Source organism: Epinephelus moara, chromosome 12 (genome assembly GCF_006386435.1).
Source record: "Epinephelus moara isolate mb chromosome 12, YSFRI_EMoa_1.0, whole genome shotgun sequence".
NCBI lineage: Eukaryota > Metazoa > Chordata > Actinopteri > Perciformes > Serranidae > Epinephelus > Epinephelus moara.
Genome location: NC_065517.1, coordinates 14,091,924 through 14,106,475, shown reverse-complemented (window position 1 = coordinate 14,106,475; position 14,552 = coordinate 14,091,924). Strand labels below are relative to the sequence as shown.

Sequence of the window (14,552 nt, the reverse complement as noted above, 5' to 3'; positions counted from 1 at the left end):
TGAGTGAACAATTTCCATTTATTGTCAAAGGGATGATGATACATGGAAACTGTCATTGGTGTTAATTTAGGATACTTCAGGTCAGTGTGAGCTTCATACCAGCTCATGTCGGCCATGAGTGAGGGAGGTAAAAGCTGATGTCATCTGCCCACATAAAGGCAACAAGTGACCAGTGAGAGAAAAGAAGGAAGTCGTTACAAAATTTGTCTTTCAAAAGCAACTCGTTCAGAGACTTACAGGTAGAAGAAGCAGAGAGAGACAGAGAGGCACGATGGCTGAATTCAGATGGATTAAAATGTCTTTATTTCTGATACTGATGCTTCAGTTTACAGGTAGGGAAAAAAATAACCTTCAGAAGTCTTTTTGGCTTCCAGAGAGGTGAATAGTGAGTTTAGTGAACTCTTGGAAAATGATGAGGCACATATGCAAACTTTTGTTGTATCTAAAATTATCTTCACACTGACATTAATATAAATTTCATTATTGCTGTTTTTTTTCTTTATATTTCTCTCTCATCATCTCAGCAGCAGTGACCGGACAGTTTTTCCACACTTTCATTGTCAGAGTTGGAGATGACATCACTCTGTCTTGTGAAAATGTAACAGACGGGCAGGATAACTGTGACAGTACCACATGGGTCTTCAGTAAATCAAGAAGCACACCAACAGTAGCTCTGGCTCGTGGTGGGCAGATTGTTGAAAAAGCTAAATCAGACAGACTGAGTGTTACAGAGAAATGTTTTCTGGTTACAAAGAAGGTCACAGATGAAGATGCTGGTCAGTACACCTGCAGTAAGGAAACATCAGAGCAAAGAACCTCTGCAGTTATTCTGTCTGTTGTTACCAGTGAGTATTTCCATCATCATGTTTTCAACTCAAACTGTCTTGTTAGAACAATATACTGAAACATTACAATAATTATGATTACAGTGATGAAGTTCATTTTACTCTTGTTGTCTTTCTCTCACAATATCTCCATCTTCACCAGTGACTGAACAGAAGGACACTGATGTGGTGACATTAACCTGCTCTGTAAGGACAGATGAACGATGTACACACACAGTGAAGTGGCTGTTTCAGGGTCAAGATGTGGATAAAGACAACAAGGACATAAAGACATCACAGTCTCTCTGCTCTGCCTCTGTGACCTTTCTGACTTCTCTCTACATTTACACATCAAGATATAAGATATTTAAATGTGCAGTGACTGATGGTGACAGAGTGCAGGTGTTTCCCTTCAGATCTCAATCCTCAGGTGAGAAGCCAGGTGAGAACATGTTGAGCTGTTTAAAGTCACTTCAAACTGATGAGAATAATCACCTCAAATATTTGTTTATTTTATGTATTTGAAGTTTGAATATTACATCACAACAGTTTGAGTTGTGTTCATCTGTTCAGGTGAGGACACAACAACGGCAACAACAACAGCATCAACAACAGCTGAAAACAGCACAACAGCAGGTACCGATGATGCTTCACCAAAGTAAAAGATAGTGACTTCATCTATTTATGTATCTTCATGTGTTTCGTGAAGCTTTCAGTCACATCTCAACTGTAAAATGAGGTTGGAAATTCTAGAAGAACTACTAAGTGGGCCTGTTGTTTGTTTTGTCAAACTAGTTGTGGACTGTGTTGATACTGGATGCAGTTTTTGTCCCAAAAGTTATTGTTTGACTCAGTAAAAACTATCAATTGAATGTTTACACACCTACACTACTCAAAAGAATTAAGGGAGCACTTAAATGACACATCAGATCTTGATGAATGAATTATTCAAGTTGAAAATCTTTACTGATGTATTTTGTATAATTTGTTGAGAACAAAATGACACAACAACAGTCAGTGGAAACCAAAATCATCAACCCACTGAGGGCTGGATTCATAATCACAACAAAAATCCAAGTAAAAAATTGAAATCACAGGCTGATCCAACTTGTGTGAATTTTATCACATACTCGGCGGTGTCAGATGCACCGATATATGACATTCCATAGGTGCTCAGTTGGATTTAGGTCAGGGGAACGAGAGGGCCAGACAATGGCATCAATGCCTTTAGCATCCAGGAACTGCCTACACACTCTGGTGACATGAGGCCCGGCATTGTCCTGCACCAGGTGGAACCCAGGGCCCTCTGCACCACCGTAAGGTCTGACTCATCCTGGTACCTAACAGCAGTCAGGGTGCTGTTGGCTATGACATGGAGGTCTGTGCGACCCTCCAAGGATATGCCTCCCCAGACCATCACTGATCCACCGCCAAACCAGTCATGCCGGATGATGATACGGGCAGCATAACGTTCACCAAGATGCCTCCAGACTCTCTCATGCCTGTCACATGCTCAGTATGCCTGCTCTCATCTGTGAAGAGAACAGGGCGCTGATGGCAGACCTGCCATTTCTAGTCTTCTCTGGCATATGCCAGTTGAGCTGCACAGTGCTGGGCTGTGAGTCCAGGTCCCACTAGAGGACGTCAGGCCCTCGAGCCGCCCTCATGGAGTCTGTTTCTGACAGTTTGCTCAGAAACATGCACACCAGTAGCCTGCTGGAGGTCATTTTGTAGGGCTCTGGCAGTGCTCCTCCTGTTCCTCCTCACACAAAGGAGCAGATACTGGTCCTGCTGCTGGGCTGTTTTCCCCCTTACGACCCTGTCCAGCTCTCCTCCTGTAACAGCTGGTCGTCTGATATCTCCTCCATGCTTGAGACTGTGCAGGGAGACACAGCAAACCTTCTTGTGACCACACATATGGATGTGCCATCCTGGAGCTGGACTACCTGTGCACCCTGATTGGGCTGCAGGTACCACCTCATGCTCCCAGTAGTGACAAGGACACGAGCAGGACACAAAACTAGAGAAGAATCAGTCAGGAAGGATAAGGAGAGAGCAACTGTCTGTGGCCACCACATGTAAAACCATTCCCTTTTTGGGGGTTGTCTTGCTTTTGCCTCTCCATTGCACCTGTTGTCACTTTCATTTGCACCAAAGCAGCTGAAACTGATTCACAATCACTTGTGCTTCCTAAATGCACAGATTGATATCCCTGTAGTTTAACTGACTTGGTGTTACACTGTGACCATTAAGTGTTCCCTTCATTTTTTGAGCAGTGTACATGTAATAAGCGACCGGGTTTTGAACAGAACAGGCAGCTGCAGCCAAACTGACGTTTATTATCTTTGCAGACTCGTGGGTGTACATCATTGTGGCTGTGGCTTTGTTTATTATCTTTGCAGACTCGTGGGTGTACATCATTGTGGCTGTGGCTTTAGTAGCACTCTTAATACTCATTGTGGCAATCATCGTATGGAGGAGAACTAAAGGTGAGAGAACAGATAGAAACAAGTTTTAATGAAACTGGATTTTCTCTGTTGAAGCTTTTATTAATCTCATATTTTGTCTTTTCAGGGAACAAAACACAGATGAGTGACACTATTGTGAGTTTAAAACCTGAACTTGAGTATTTTCCAACCTGGACGCTATTTTCCCAGGTTGTTGTGTCTAAGTGACTGCTGGGAACAGCAATTTGCATCTTAAGGCAAATTGAATGTATCCACTGGTCTGGTGTAGTGGATTTGAAGATATTTTTACACTCCCACCACATTAGCTGAAAGCTGCACATATGCATTATATACATGCCACATTGTTTGTATTGTGACCACCCGACAGCATGCACACTGACATTATTCATTGTCCAGGGGCGACCACCCGACAGCATGCACACTGACATTATTCATTGTCCAGGGGCTGACTTCAAACCCTGCAGTGACTCAGGCTGCTCCAGAACCCAGCCAGGACACGGTGAGATCACACACCCAGTACAAAGTTACACTCAGTGAAATGGGTTTGTCCTCTGAGATATTTATATCGAGAGTGTGAGAATGTGCAACACTGAGATATTTATATCGAGAGTGTGAGAATGTGCAACAAAGATAAAAAGGGAAGTTCAATGATGCACCTGGACGACAGCAGAAGAGAACATGGGTGGCATGTGGGTTGTAAAACCAGAGGCTAAACCACCATCACAAAACAACATTTTGAGACATTTTGAAAGATATGTAACGTGACTTTAAAGTAATGGAATTTAAAATGTTGACTGTGACAAAAAAGTGTGAGTGAATTCAAGTCCACATGTTACTGAGCGGCCATTATGTTGTCTCCTCTGTGCAGGCTGATCCTGAAGATGGTGTTTCCTACGCCTCCATCAGCTACACCAAGAAGACCAACAGTAAAGCCCAGGTGAGCTGTCTGACTGGTTACACTGGTGATATACTGATGTTGTTTCATTGCTGAGCATTGTGTTGTGTTTATGTGGTCCTGGATATCATTATGTTGCATTTACTTGAACTATTCTGTAAACTCATGTTGTGTTATTAATGTGTTTGTCTTTTGTTTTCCAGGTTTTGTTTAAAGATGAAGATGATGCAGTGACCTACAGCACTGTGAAAGCTCCTTCTTCTTCTTCTTCTGCTGGAGCCTCTGCTGATCTCACTAACCTCTACGCTACCATCAACAAACCAAACAAATAAGAGAGCACAGTTTAGTTACAGCTCATATCATTACAGTTATTTTACACTGACTGGTTGCTTGATATGGAAGAAAGACATTTATATGGGATAAACAAATGATTGGCTCTTGGTCAGGAGATGTGTGCACATTGTTCTATAACTGGGTTTTGTGAGGAATTTTTATATATATTTAAGATCATTGTTTGCCCTTGTCAGTGTGAAAGTGATATATATGTTTATATGTACATATATACATATATACTTCATAGCATTTTCAGAGTGTATTGCTGTTATTTTGTCCATAAGGGGGCGCAGTAGGTGAAGTAGTAGCACAATAATCCAACATGACATGGCTGCTGGAAATGGAAGTGTTGATACTACATGTTAATATGTGCTGTCAGACACTTTAATGTGTCTGTATCTGTGTTCAGTTTATCTTTTATTTCATGGTATCAAAGTAAGTAAAGCAAGCTAACAGTAAGAAACATCTTGACTGAGTCACTTTTGAGAGTCGAGTTAAAAAACTGAATGAGAGGAAACTGTTTTAAACTGTCGCTGGTGTTAATTTAGGATACATCAGGTCAGTGTGAAAAGAAGGACGATGGCTATGATGAGGAAGTGACACTTTAGTAATTAGAGGAAGTAGTTACAAAATTTGTTTTTCAAAAGCAACTCCTTCAGAGACTTACAGGTAGAAGAAGCAGAGAGAGACAGAGAGGCACGATGGCTGAATTCAGATGGATTAAAATGTCTTTATTTCTGATACTGATGCTTCAGTTTACAGGTAAGGATTCATAAAACATATATGAATGACAGAAACATTTCTCAAAAGCTATTTATAGATATCATTAATGTTACTTCATTATCTAACCTTCATTTAACCAAGAGACACAAGTAGTCTGTTTGGTTTCCAGAGAGGTGAATAGTGAGTTTAGTGAACTCTTGGAAAATGATGAGGCACGTATGCAAACTTTTGTTGTATCTAAAATTATCTTCACACTGACATTAATATTCATATATTTATTTATTATTTCATTCTCTTTATTCTTCATATTTTCTCTCATCTTCTCAGCAGCTGGACAGCTTTTCCGCTCCCTCACTTTTAGAGTTGGAGATGACGTCACTTTGTCTTGTGAAAATGTGATACATGATCAGAATAACTGTGACAGTACCGTATGGCTCTTCAGTACATCAAGAAGCACACAGACAGTAGTGCTGGTTGATCTTGGGAAGATTGCTGAAGAAGCTAAATCAGACAGACTGAGTGTTACAGAGAACTGTTCTCTGGTTATAAAGAAGGTCACAGATGAAGATGTTGGACGTTACAGCTGCAGACAGTTCAGATCAACAATACAACAAGGTCAAGATGCTGTGGTTCATCTGTCTGTTGTTACCAGTGAGTATTTCCATCATAATGTTTTCAGCTCAAACTGTCTTGTTAGAACAATATACTGAAACATTACAATAATTATGATTACAGTGATGAAGTTCATTTTACTCTTGTTGTCTTTCTCTCACAATATCTCCATCTTCACCAGTGACTGAACATAACGACACTGATGAGGTGACATTACACTGCTCTGTGAGGACATATGAACGATGTACACACACAGTGAAGTGGCTGTTTCAGGGTCAAGATGTGGATAAAGACAACAAGGACATAAAGACATCACAGTCTCCCTGCTCTGCCTCTGTGACCTTTCTGACTTCTCTCCACATTTACACATCAAGATATAAGATATTTACATGTGAAGTGACTGATGGTGACAGAGTGCAGGTGTTTCCCTTCAGATCTCAATCCTCAAGTGAGAAACCAGGTGAGAACATGAACTTGAAAGATATTTAAAGTCACGTAAAACTGATGTACGTAGTCACCTAAAATATGTGTATTTTATGGATTTCTGGTTTTAATATCACATCACAACAGTTTGTTGAGATGTGTTCATCTGTTCAGGTGAGGACACAACAACAGAATCAACAACAAAAACAACTGGAAACAGCATAAAAGCAGGTACCAATGATGCTTCATCAAAACGACAAGGTAGTGTCTCAACATTTTTATATATCTTTATGGTTTTTTTTAATTGCAGACTTTTTTGAGCAGTGTACATGTAATAAGCGACCGGGTTTTGAACAGAACAGGCAGCTGCAGCCAAACTGCCGTTTATTATCTTTGCAGACTCGTGGGTGTACATCATTGTGGCTGTGGCTTTAGCAGCACTCTTAATGCTCATTGTGGCAATCATCGTATGGAGGAGAACTAAAGGTGAGAGAACAGATAGAAACAAGTTTTAATGAAACTGGATTTTCTCTGTTGAAGCTTTTATTAATCTCATATTTTGTCTTTTCAGGGAACAAAACACAGATGAGTGACACTATTGTGAGTTTAAAACCTGATCTTCACTATACACTTTGACTCTATCTGAGAAATGACAAGATGAGATAAACATTACTCATTGTGTTGTCTTAAAACTAAGTGGTTTCAGCAGCAAAGATCACGAAAGTGATTGAGAGGGATTACAGGTTAACTTGAGTGTTTTCCAACCTGGACACTATTTTCCCAAGTTGTTGACCTTTTTGTTAAAGAGTAAGAACCTTTTTGTTTGACCAAAAACAAGCCTGAAATCGGTACTGCCTAACCCACCAGAGTCCATTTCAATAAATAGAAATTTTATCATCATAAAAGAAACGTCATTCAAAGTCAACAGAAACAAAATGAAACTCACAAAAAACGTCTTAGTTCATCTTTTCACTGTTCCAACAAAAGCCAAATTGAGCATAGTGTTAGTTCAGGCAGGACACAATTTTAAGCTCAGCTCACATCCCAGCTACATCAGCTGATCTCAAACAGCCAATCAACTGATGGAGCAACTGATTGATGGAAGGGAGTCAGCTGATAGATCACATGATTCCTTCCTATGCAACCAATTGGTGAATCTCATTCAGGGCGTCCTATTTAAACTGCTCTGGTCTGCTTACTGCTGCTGCTTCCTCTGCAAGCTGCTTTGCAACCGCCTCCACCCCAGCTCCTCCTTTTCATGCTGTGTCTGACTTATCAATGTCATTTCTGTTTGTCATTGATGCTGCTCTGTTCTGTTCCCAAGGGGTCTTTGCTGCTGCTCTCCTTAGGCTTTCCATGTAGGCGCATGGAAGGGCAGGGAGGTGTGCTCTCTCTGCCTCAGGCTTTCCTCATTTGCACACGGAAGGGCGAAGAGGTGTGCTTTCTCTGCCTTATGGTTTCCACAAAGGCACGTGGAAGAGGCTTTCTGCATAAGCCAGAGGAAAGGCAGAGGGGCCCCAGAACAGAGCCATACCGCCAAATATAATACTGCAAATGGAAATAAAGTTTTCTTTGACAAAAGTGGTCCTGACTGAACTCAGGTTTGGTTTAAATAAACTGTTAGATCGAGCCAGTCAGATGTAAAAACATGCTGGCTCTATTCACACGAAAATTATTGTTTATTTAAATGGAGTCTGGTGGGTATGGTAATAGTGATGTTGGGGCTGTGTCTGTTTAAATAAATAGGATCTTACTCTTCAACAAAAAAGTTGGCCTCTGTAGGGATCCTTTCCATAACGTTGTCAGACACTTAGAATAACAGCCTGAGCCTGTCACTGGTAAAAACAATACGTTTTAGTGGATGTTAATGACAGCGCACACATGCTGTGTTGCTGCTGGCTGCAGCGGTCTCACTCAATACTGGACAAGAAGTGTTGTCTCCATTTGTCACTTAGACACAAAAACATGGGAAAATAGGGTCCAGGTTGAAAGATACTATAGGTAACCTTTAACTGATGACACTCTTGCACAGTGTCAACAAAAATTGAACATTGTAAGCCTCATAGAATATTTGTGGTGATGTATTGGACTGCATGCAAGGCAACTTTAATTTAGCCACTAGTCTGATGTCGTAGATTTGAAGATATTTTTACACTCCCATCACATTAGCTGAAAGCTGCACATATGCATTATATACATGCCACATGTGTTGTTTGTATTGTGACCACCCGACAGCATGCACACTGACATTATTCATTGTCCAGGGGCTGACTTCAAACCCTGCAGTGGCTCAGGCTGCTCCAGAACCCAGCCAGGACACGGTAAGATCACACACCACACACCCAGTACAAAGTTACACTCAGTGAAATGGGTTTGTCCTCTGAGATATTTATATCGAGAGTGTGAGAATGTGCAACAAAGATAAAAAGGGAAGTTCAATGATGCAACTGGACGACAGCAGAAGAGAACATGGGTGGCATGTTGGGTTGTACAACCAGAGGCCAAACCACCATCACAAAACAACATTTTGAGACATTTTGAAAGATATGTAACGTGACTTTAAAGTAATAGAATTTCAAATGTTGTCTCCTCTGTGCAGGCTGATCCTGAAGATGGTGTTTCCTACGCCTCCGTCAGCTACACCAAGAAAACCAACAGTAAAGCCCAGGTGAGCTCATTGGCTTTACTTGTAATGTTAAAAAAAAAAATTTAAAATGTAAATTAAAAAAAATATGTTGAACTGTATAACATTGTGTGCTGTGTTTTATTGTGCTTCTTCTGTCTTGTATGTTGCGTTGTATGGTTCATTAATGCTTCTTTGCACTCATGGGCACATTATAAGACAACAGGCCCCTGGGCACAGACATGCAAAAGGCCCCACCACCTCTCCTGTAGCAGCAAGACACAGACTTTGTGCTGGTTTTGCTTCTTTTTGTTGTTGTTGTTTTGCATCTCTTGTAGCTGTCAGCATTTCTTGTGGTTTTATGTCTCTTTGAGGTCATTTTGTTATTTATTTCCCTCTGATGTTGTATTGTGTCTCATCATAGTCATTTTATGTCTCTGTAAGTCCTTTGCATCTCTTTGAAGTCATTTTGTGTCTCTTTGGAGTTGGTTTGTGTCTCACTGGAGTAGTTGTGTGTCTCTTTGTAGTTCCTTGCATTTCTTTGTGGTCATGTTGAGTCTCTTCCTGGTTGCTACCTGTTAATTACAGGGACATTTAGCAGGTGAAGACACCAGGGGACCCCCTGACACTTTAGGCGCCTGAGCCTTTGCCCAGTAGGCCATTGCTGTTTGCACTGTCATCTTTTATAGTGTCATAGTGCATTACTGTGATGGGTTAGACTATGCCATGTCCTGTTGTGTATTTTACATTGTATTGTTTCCTGTCAGGTTCGGAGTAAATATGATGGCGATGACGATGCAGTGACCTATACCACTGTGAAAGCTTCCTCTGCTGATCCCAACAGCCTCTACGCTACCATCAACTAATCGAACAAAAGAAACTCATGTCATCAGGTCTTTTCTAATCTCCGTTAATATTTATTTTCAAATGATCATTTTCAGTGTGGATCATTGTAAATAACGTCCTGTACAGAAATAGATGTAGTTAACTAGTGGTGCAATGTTAAAAGGGAGGTAATAACTCAACATGTGGTTGCTTAAAATGTAAATGAGCATAATATATGACACATTTTGCTTGATGAACTAGCTGTCGTGCACTTTATTGTGCTCAGTGCATGGTCTTATTTTATAGTGTATAGAATATATATATGGCAATGTTTTTGTTTCAATTACATGTATTTCCTATAATTATTTTATATGCAATAATTTATCCATGTTGGGCAATTTTATGTGTTTTCTCATGTTGTTTTTCTTTATTTTCATATTTTCATCTGTTATTGTTTGATATGTAGCCTAATTATCTGAACATTTATGTCTCATTTTATTAAAGTACTCAAAGTAAACTGAAACGAGGTTTAAAAAACTGGTTGAATGACAATTGTGGAAATTCCATAAGTAACTTTGAATCATATGAAGATGTGCACATAAGAATTAAAAAGGATGAGAGTAATAATGAGGAAGTGACACTGATCACAGGAAGTAGACAATTTAAGAAACAAGAAGTGCAGCAATCTTAAAAGTTTAAGAACAGCAGAGGAAAGAGAAGCAGAGATGCACAATGGTTAAGGTCATGGAATAACTGGGTTTTGGCACAAGGATCTCGTGCAAAACTGAGTTGTAATGGTCAGTTAAATGCCTAATGCTGCTGTAGTGCCACCTATTGGTTAAATACCATAAAAGTTTGCAGCACAGAGTTAATGTGTACAAGCATAGGTGTAGATTTCAGAGGGGATGCAAGGGGACACATCTCCCTCAGTCATTAGAGCATGTGCATTTGTGCCCCCTATAGACACATGAAAGCAGCAGAGGACTTTTATTTTTGACAAATTAAAGACATTTACACAATAAACTAATGTAGAAAAGGCACAACTTAACCAGAATACAGGAAATGTGTTTCATATGTGTCTCCACCAGTGCTGAAACGAAACCTATGCCCTTGCATACCAGTTATTTAGGCTAAATTTGGCAGTGAGGGAGGAAGTATCATTTATTTAAGTCAGAGAAGCAAAACCACAATGTAATACTCCACTAAAACAACAGTAGACATTTACTTACAAGTAAAAGTTTAACCTAAGTAACAGAACATATGTAGGCAAAATGTTAGTTACAGGAACATTATTATATATTTTACTAATGGATTCTTTTATTGATGCATTAACATACCATAAGCAACACTTTTATGTTAGTTGTGGTGGAGCAAAATCCACCAATTTTGTATAGAGTTGGACGTGTTAATTTACTGTGCAACAATTAATTGTATTTTATATGCTCATTATAGATTTTTAAAATCTCACTCCGCAAAGTAAGTATAGCAAGTACTATATAAGTACTGTAACTGTACCTAAGGCACAGTGGACAGAGGCGAAAGGAAGGAGAGGAGGAGGGTGATGTCGAGACGGTTGTGTGAGAGCGAAAATTCAAACTTGTTTGTCAATCCTTGCTGCTGAAATCCTTGATGTGTAAGCCAACAGCTGATAGAAAGGGAGAACAAAAGGGATAGGTCGGACAATGACAGTGAGGGTGAGGTGAGAGACAAAAATTTGAGGAAGAAGCCGAGGCCGGGAGACGAGGGTGGATTCAAGTTTGTGGTTAAGTTTAAGGATAGGAGTGATAAAGGCTTAAACCCCCTCAAGTTGTCCGAAGAGAGGGGGGCAAGGGCTCTCTATGCTAAACCAGTGGTGGAGGAAGAGGCAGCGCAGGCAATGAAGAAAGCATTTATAGTAGATGTTCTGTGGGCAGCTAAGAACCAAACGAGGAGGTCAGATATGATCAAAGTAGTGATAGATGCAGCGGAAAGGTTCCTTGAGGAGGTGCAAGTAGGCCCAGAGCAGTTACACACGTTCATGAGACAGAAGGTGGAAACACAAGAGAGGGAAAGAGCTGCAGGAAGGGAAAGAAAGAGTACAGACAGAAGTGAATACTATGAAGAGGGAAGCATGGACGCACATGAGGATGGTGATGATGATGATTAGCCTGCTAATGTTTTACATATTGCAGTGGAATGCAAGAAGTTTAATTGCAAATGGGCAGGAACTTAAAAGATTTGTGGACGCATTTAAAGATAAACCAGAGATGCTGTGTATTCAGGAGACTTGGCTTAAGCCTTGTTTAGACTTTGTGGTGCCGGAATATGAAAGTATCGGACAGGATAGACATGAGAAGTCAGGAGGGGGATGTGCAACGTCCGTAAGGTCAGATGTACAGTATCAAGTCTTCACTAGAGTGTGTTGTAATAAGGGTGTGGGAGAAGGATAGATGGGTGAATATTGTGAATTTCTATAATCCATGCTTGCCAATTAATATAAGTGAAATGGAAGAGGTTATGGAGCAAATAGGGGAGCCGGTCATCTGGCTCAGTGACATTAATGCACACAACCCTCTGTGGGTAAGAGATGGTAACAGGAGCACTGTGGAGGAATTTATGGACAGGTATGGGTTGGTATGTGTGAATGATGGCAGGCCTACTAGGTTTGAGATAAGAACAGGGGCAGTGTCATGCATAGACTTAGCTCTAGCATCTATTGAGTGGGCAAGGGTGGGAGAATGGGATTCCATGGACAGGTACACATTGGGCAGTGATCACTTTCCTATTTTGTTGAGATTTGGGAAAACATTGTTAATTTAAGAGCAGATGAGGCCAGGTTATTTTGACTACAGCAAGGCAGACTGGAAGACATTTGCAGAGAAGTTTGGTCAGGCCCTTGATAGTGTAAAGGGGGAAGGAACAATAGATGAGTGGAGTAATAGTCTTTGTGAAATGCTATTGCATAAAGCATATGAGTGTATCCCTATTAAGAAAAACCCCACTGCAAAAGTAAGCATCCCATGGTGGAATAAAGAATGTGATAAAGCAGTCAGAGGTAGGACTCGAGCATATAGAGCACTGAGAAAGGGCCCGACAAAGAGTAATATGATAGAGTATAAAAGGTTGAGAGCTAAGGCAAGAAGAGAGTCTGCAAAAAAGGAGTGCTGGAGGAAGTACTGTGGAGGGTTAGGGGTAGACACTTCAGTGGGAGAAGTATGGGCAGCAGTTCACCGAATGTCAGGGGTAGTGAGGCAGAAGAGAATGCCAGTGTTAGAGGAGGAAGGGGTGGTTGCTACAAGTGATGTAGAGAAAGCAAAGATGTGTGAAAATAAGTTTAAGGCTGTCCATAGTGGTACGAACATTGGGGAGGAGGGTATAAGGAAAAGGAATGAGACATTGAGACACCACATATTCAAACTCAAAGTGGATGATGATAATACTGATGCTGTCAATTTGTACTTCTCAATGACAGAGCTGTGCAAAGCTATAAAGAATGGGGGAAGGACAGCACCAGGAAAAGATGGGTTAAGCTATGAAATATTTAAGAATTTAGGAGTGTTAGTGTTGGAGGAAACACTTGCTCTCATTAACAACATATGGAAGGAAGGAATTCTTCCTGCAGCCTGGAAGCAAGCAGTAGTGGTCCCAATTTTAAAACCGGGGAAAGATGCTGCGAAGCCAGGGTCGTACAGACCTATTGCACTTACTGCAGTAATATGCAAAATAATGGAGAGAATGGTGACTGATAGGTTAACGTATAAATTGGAGAAGGAGGGGTGGTTCACTCCAAAGCAAAGTGGGTTTCGTAGAGGTAGGAGCACCATGGACCGTGCTTTCACTTGAGTCTGATATAGAGAAGGCCATGGTAAAAAAAGAGGGACTGATAGCAATGTTTTTAGATATCGAAAAAGCTTATGATATGTTGTGGAAGGAGGGGCTAATTGTGAAATTGTATGATGCAGGAATACGAGGACGCTTACTAAACTGGATCCAGGACTTTCTTAAGAACAGGGAAATACAGGTGAGGGTGGGAGGGGCTCTATCTAGCGGCACAGGCATTGAGAATGGAACACCACAGGGAAGCGTAATTAGTCCACTACTATTCAATATTATGATTAATGACATTTTTAAAGATATTGGGCCTGGGTTTGGTCTCTCTCTGTTCGCAGATGATGGAGCAGTGTGGAAAAGCGGGAGGAACATAAAACACTTAACTGAGAGAATGCAAGGAGCGATAAATAAAATAATTGACTGGGGAAGCAGGTGGGGCTTTAAGATATCAGTAGAAAAAACAAAATATGCTGTGTTTGGTAATAAGAAAACTGAATGTCAAGGTTTATCTATGTATGGACAGGCAATTGAGAGGGTAAAAGTATTTAAATTCTTGGGAGTACATTTTGATGAAAGGCTCACATGGGGAAAACATATTGACAGTATTGTAGGTAAATGTGAAAAGGTTATTAATGTGATGAGGTCTCTCTCTGTAAGTACTTGGGGCGCTGGCCGAGACACGCAAATACTTATATATAGAGCAATGATAAGATCAAGACTAGATTATGGATGTCTGTGCTATGGTACAGCAGCCAAAACAGCTCTAAAGTGTCTTGATGTAGTGCAAGCAAAAGCATTGAGGGTGTGCTGTGGGGCCCTCCGCACCACCCCAATCCCGGCCTTACTGGTTGAAATGGAAGAGACGCCACTGGGAATTCGGAGGACAAAGCTGGCAATGCAGTACATAAATAAACTAAGGGGATGTAAAGGGGAGAATCCAGCAAAATCAGTCATGGAGGAAGCATGGGAGTGGGGAGGAGGAAGTGTCAAAAAGGAGTGCTTCATCTTTAAGATCA

The 14,552-nt window shown here is 40.8% G+C and overlaps 2 protein-coding genes across 2 annotated transcripts; both read left to right on the top strand.

Moving 5' to 3' along the window:
* The first annotated feature begins 114 nt into the window (after positions 1–114).
* Positions 115–4,973, top strand: LOC126399183 (uncharacterized). The gene is made up of 9 exons (XM_050059024.1): positions 115–127; positions 525–845; positions 988–1,266; positions 1,398–1,460; positions 3,227–3,313; positions 3,399–3,427; positions 3,735–3,791; positions 4,161–4,229; positions 4,391–4,973. The coding sequence occupies exons 1-9, from the start codon at positions 115–117 to the stop codon at positions 4,517–4,519; spliced, it is 1,047 nt and encodes a 348-aa protein (XP_049914981.1). The 3' UTR covers positions 4,520–4,973.
* Positions 4,974–5,128: 155 nt separating this feature from the next.
* LOC126398728 (uncharacterized) lies at positions 5,129–10,243 on the top strand. Its single transcript, XM_050058288.1, has 9 exons — positions 5,129–5,282; positions 5,571–5,894; positions 6,037–6,315; positions 6,453–6,539; positions 6,636–6,764; positions 6,850–6,878; positions 8,543–8,599; positions 8,878–8,946; positions 9,669–10,243. Exons 1-9 carry the CDS (start codon positions 5,222–5,224, stop codon positions 9,765–9,767), a joined length of 1,134 nt encoding a protein of 377 aa, XP_049914245.1. The 5' UTR covers positions 5,129–5,221; the 3' UTR covers positions 9,768–10,243.
* The last annotated feature ends 4,309 nt before the right edge of the window (positions 10,244–14,552 follow it).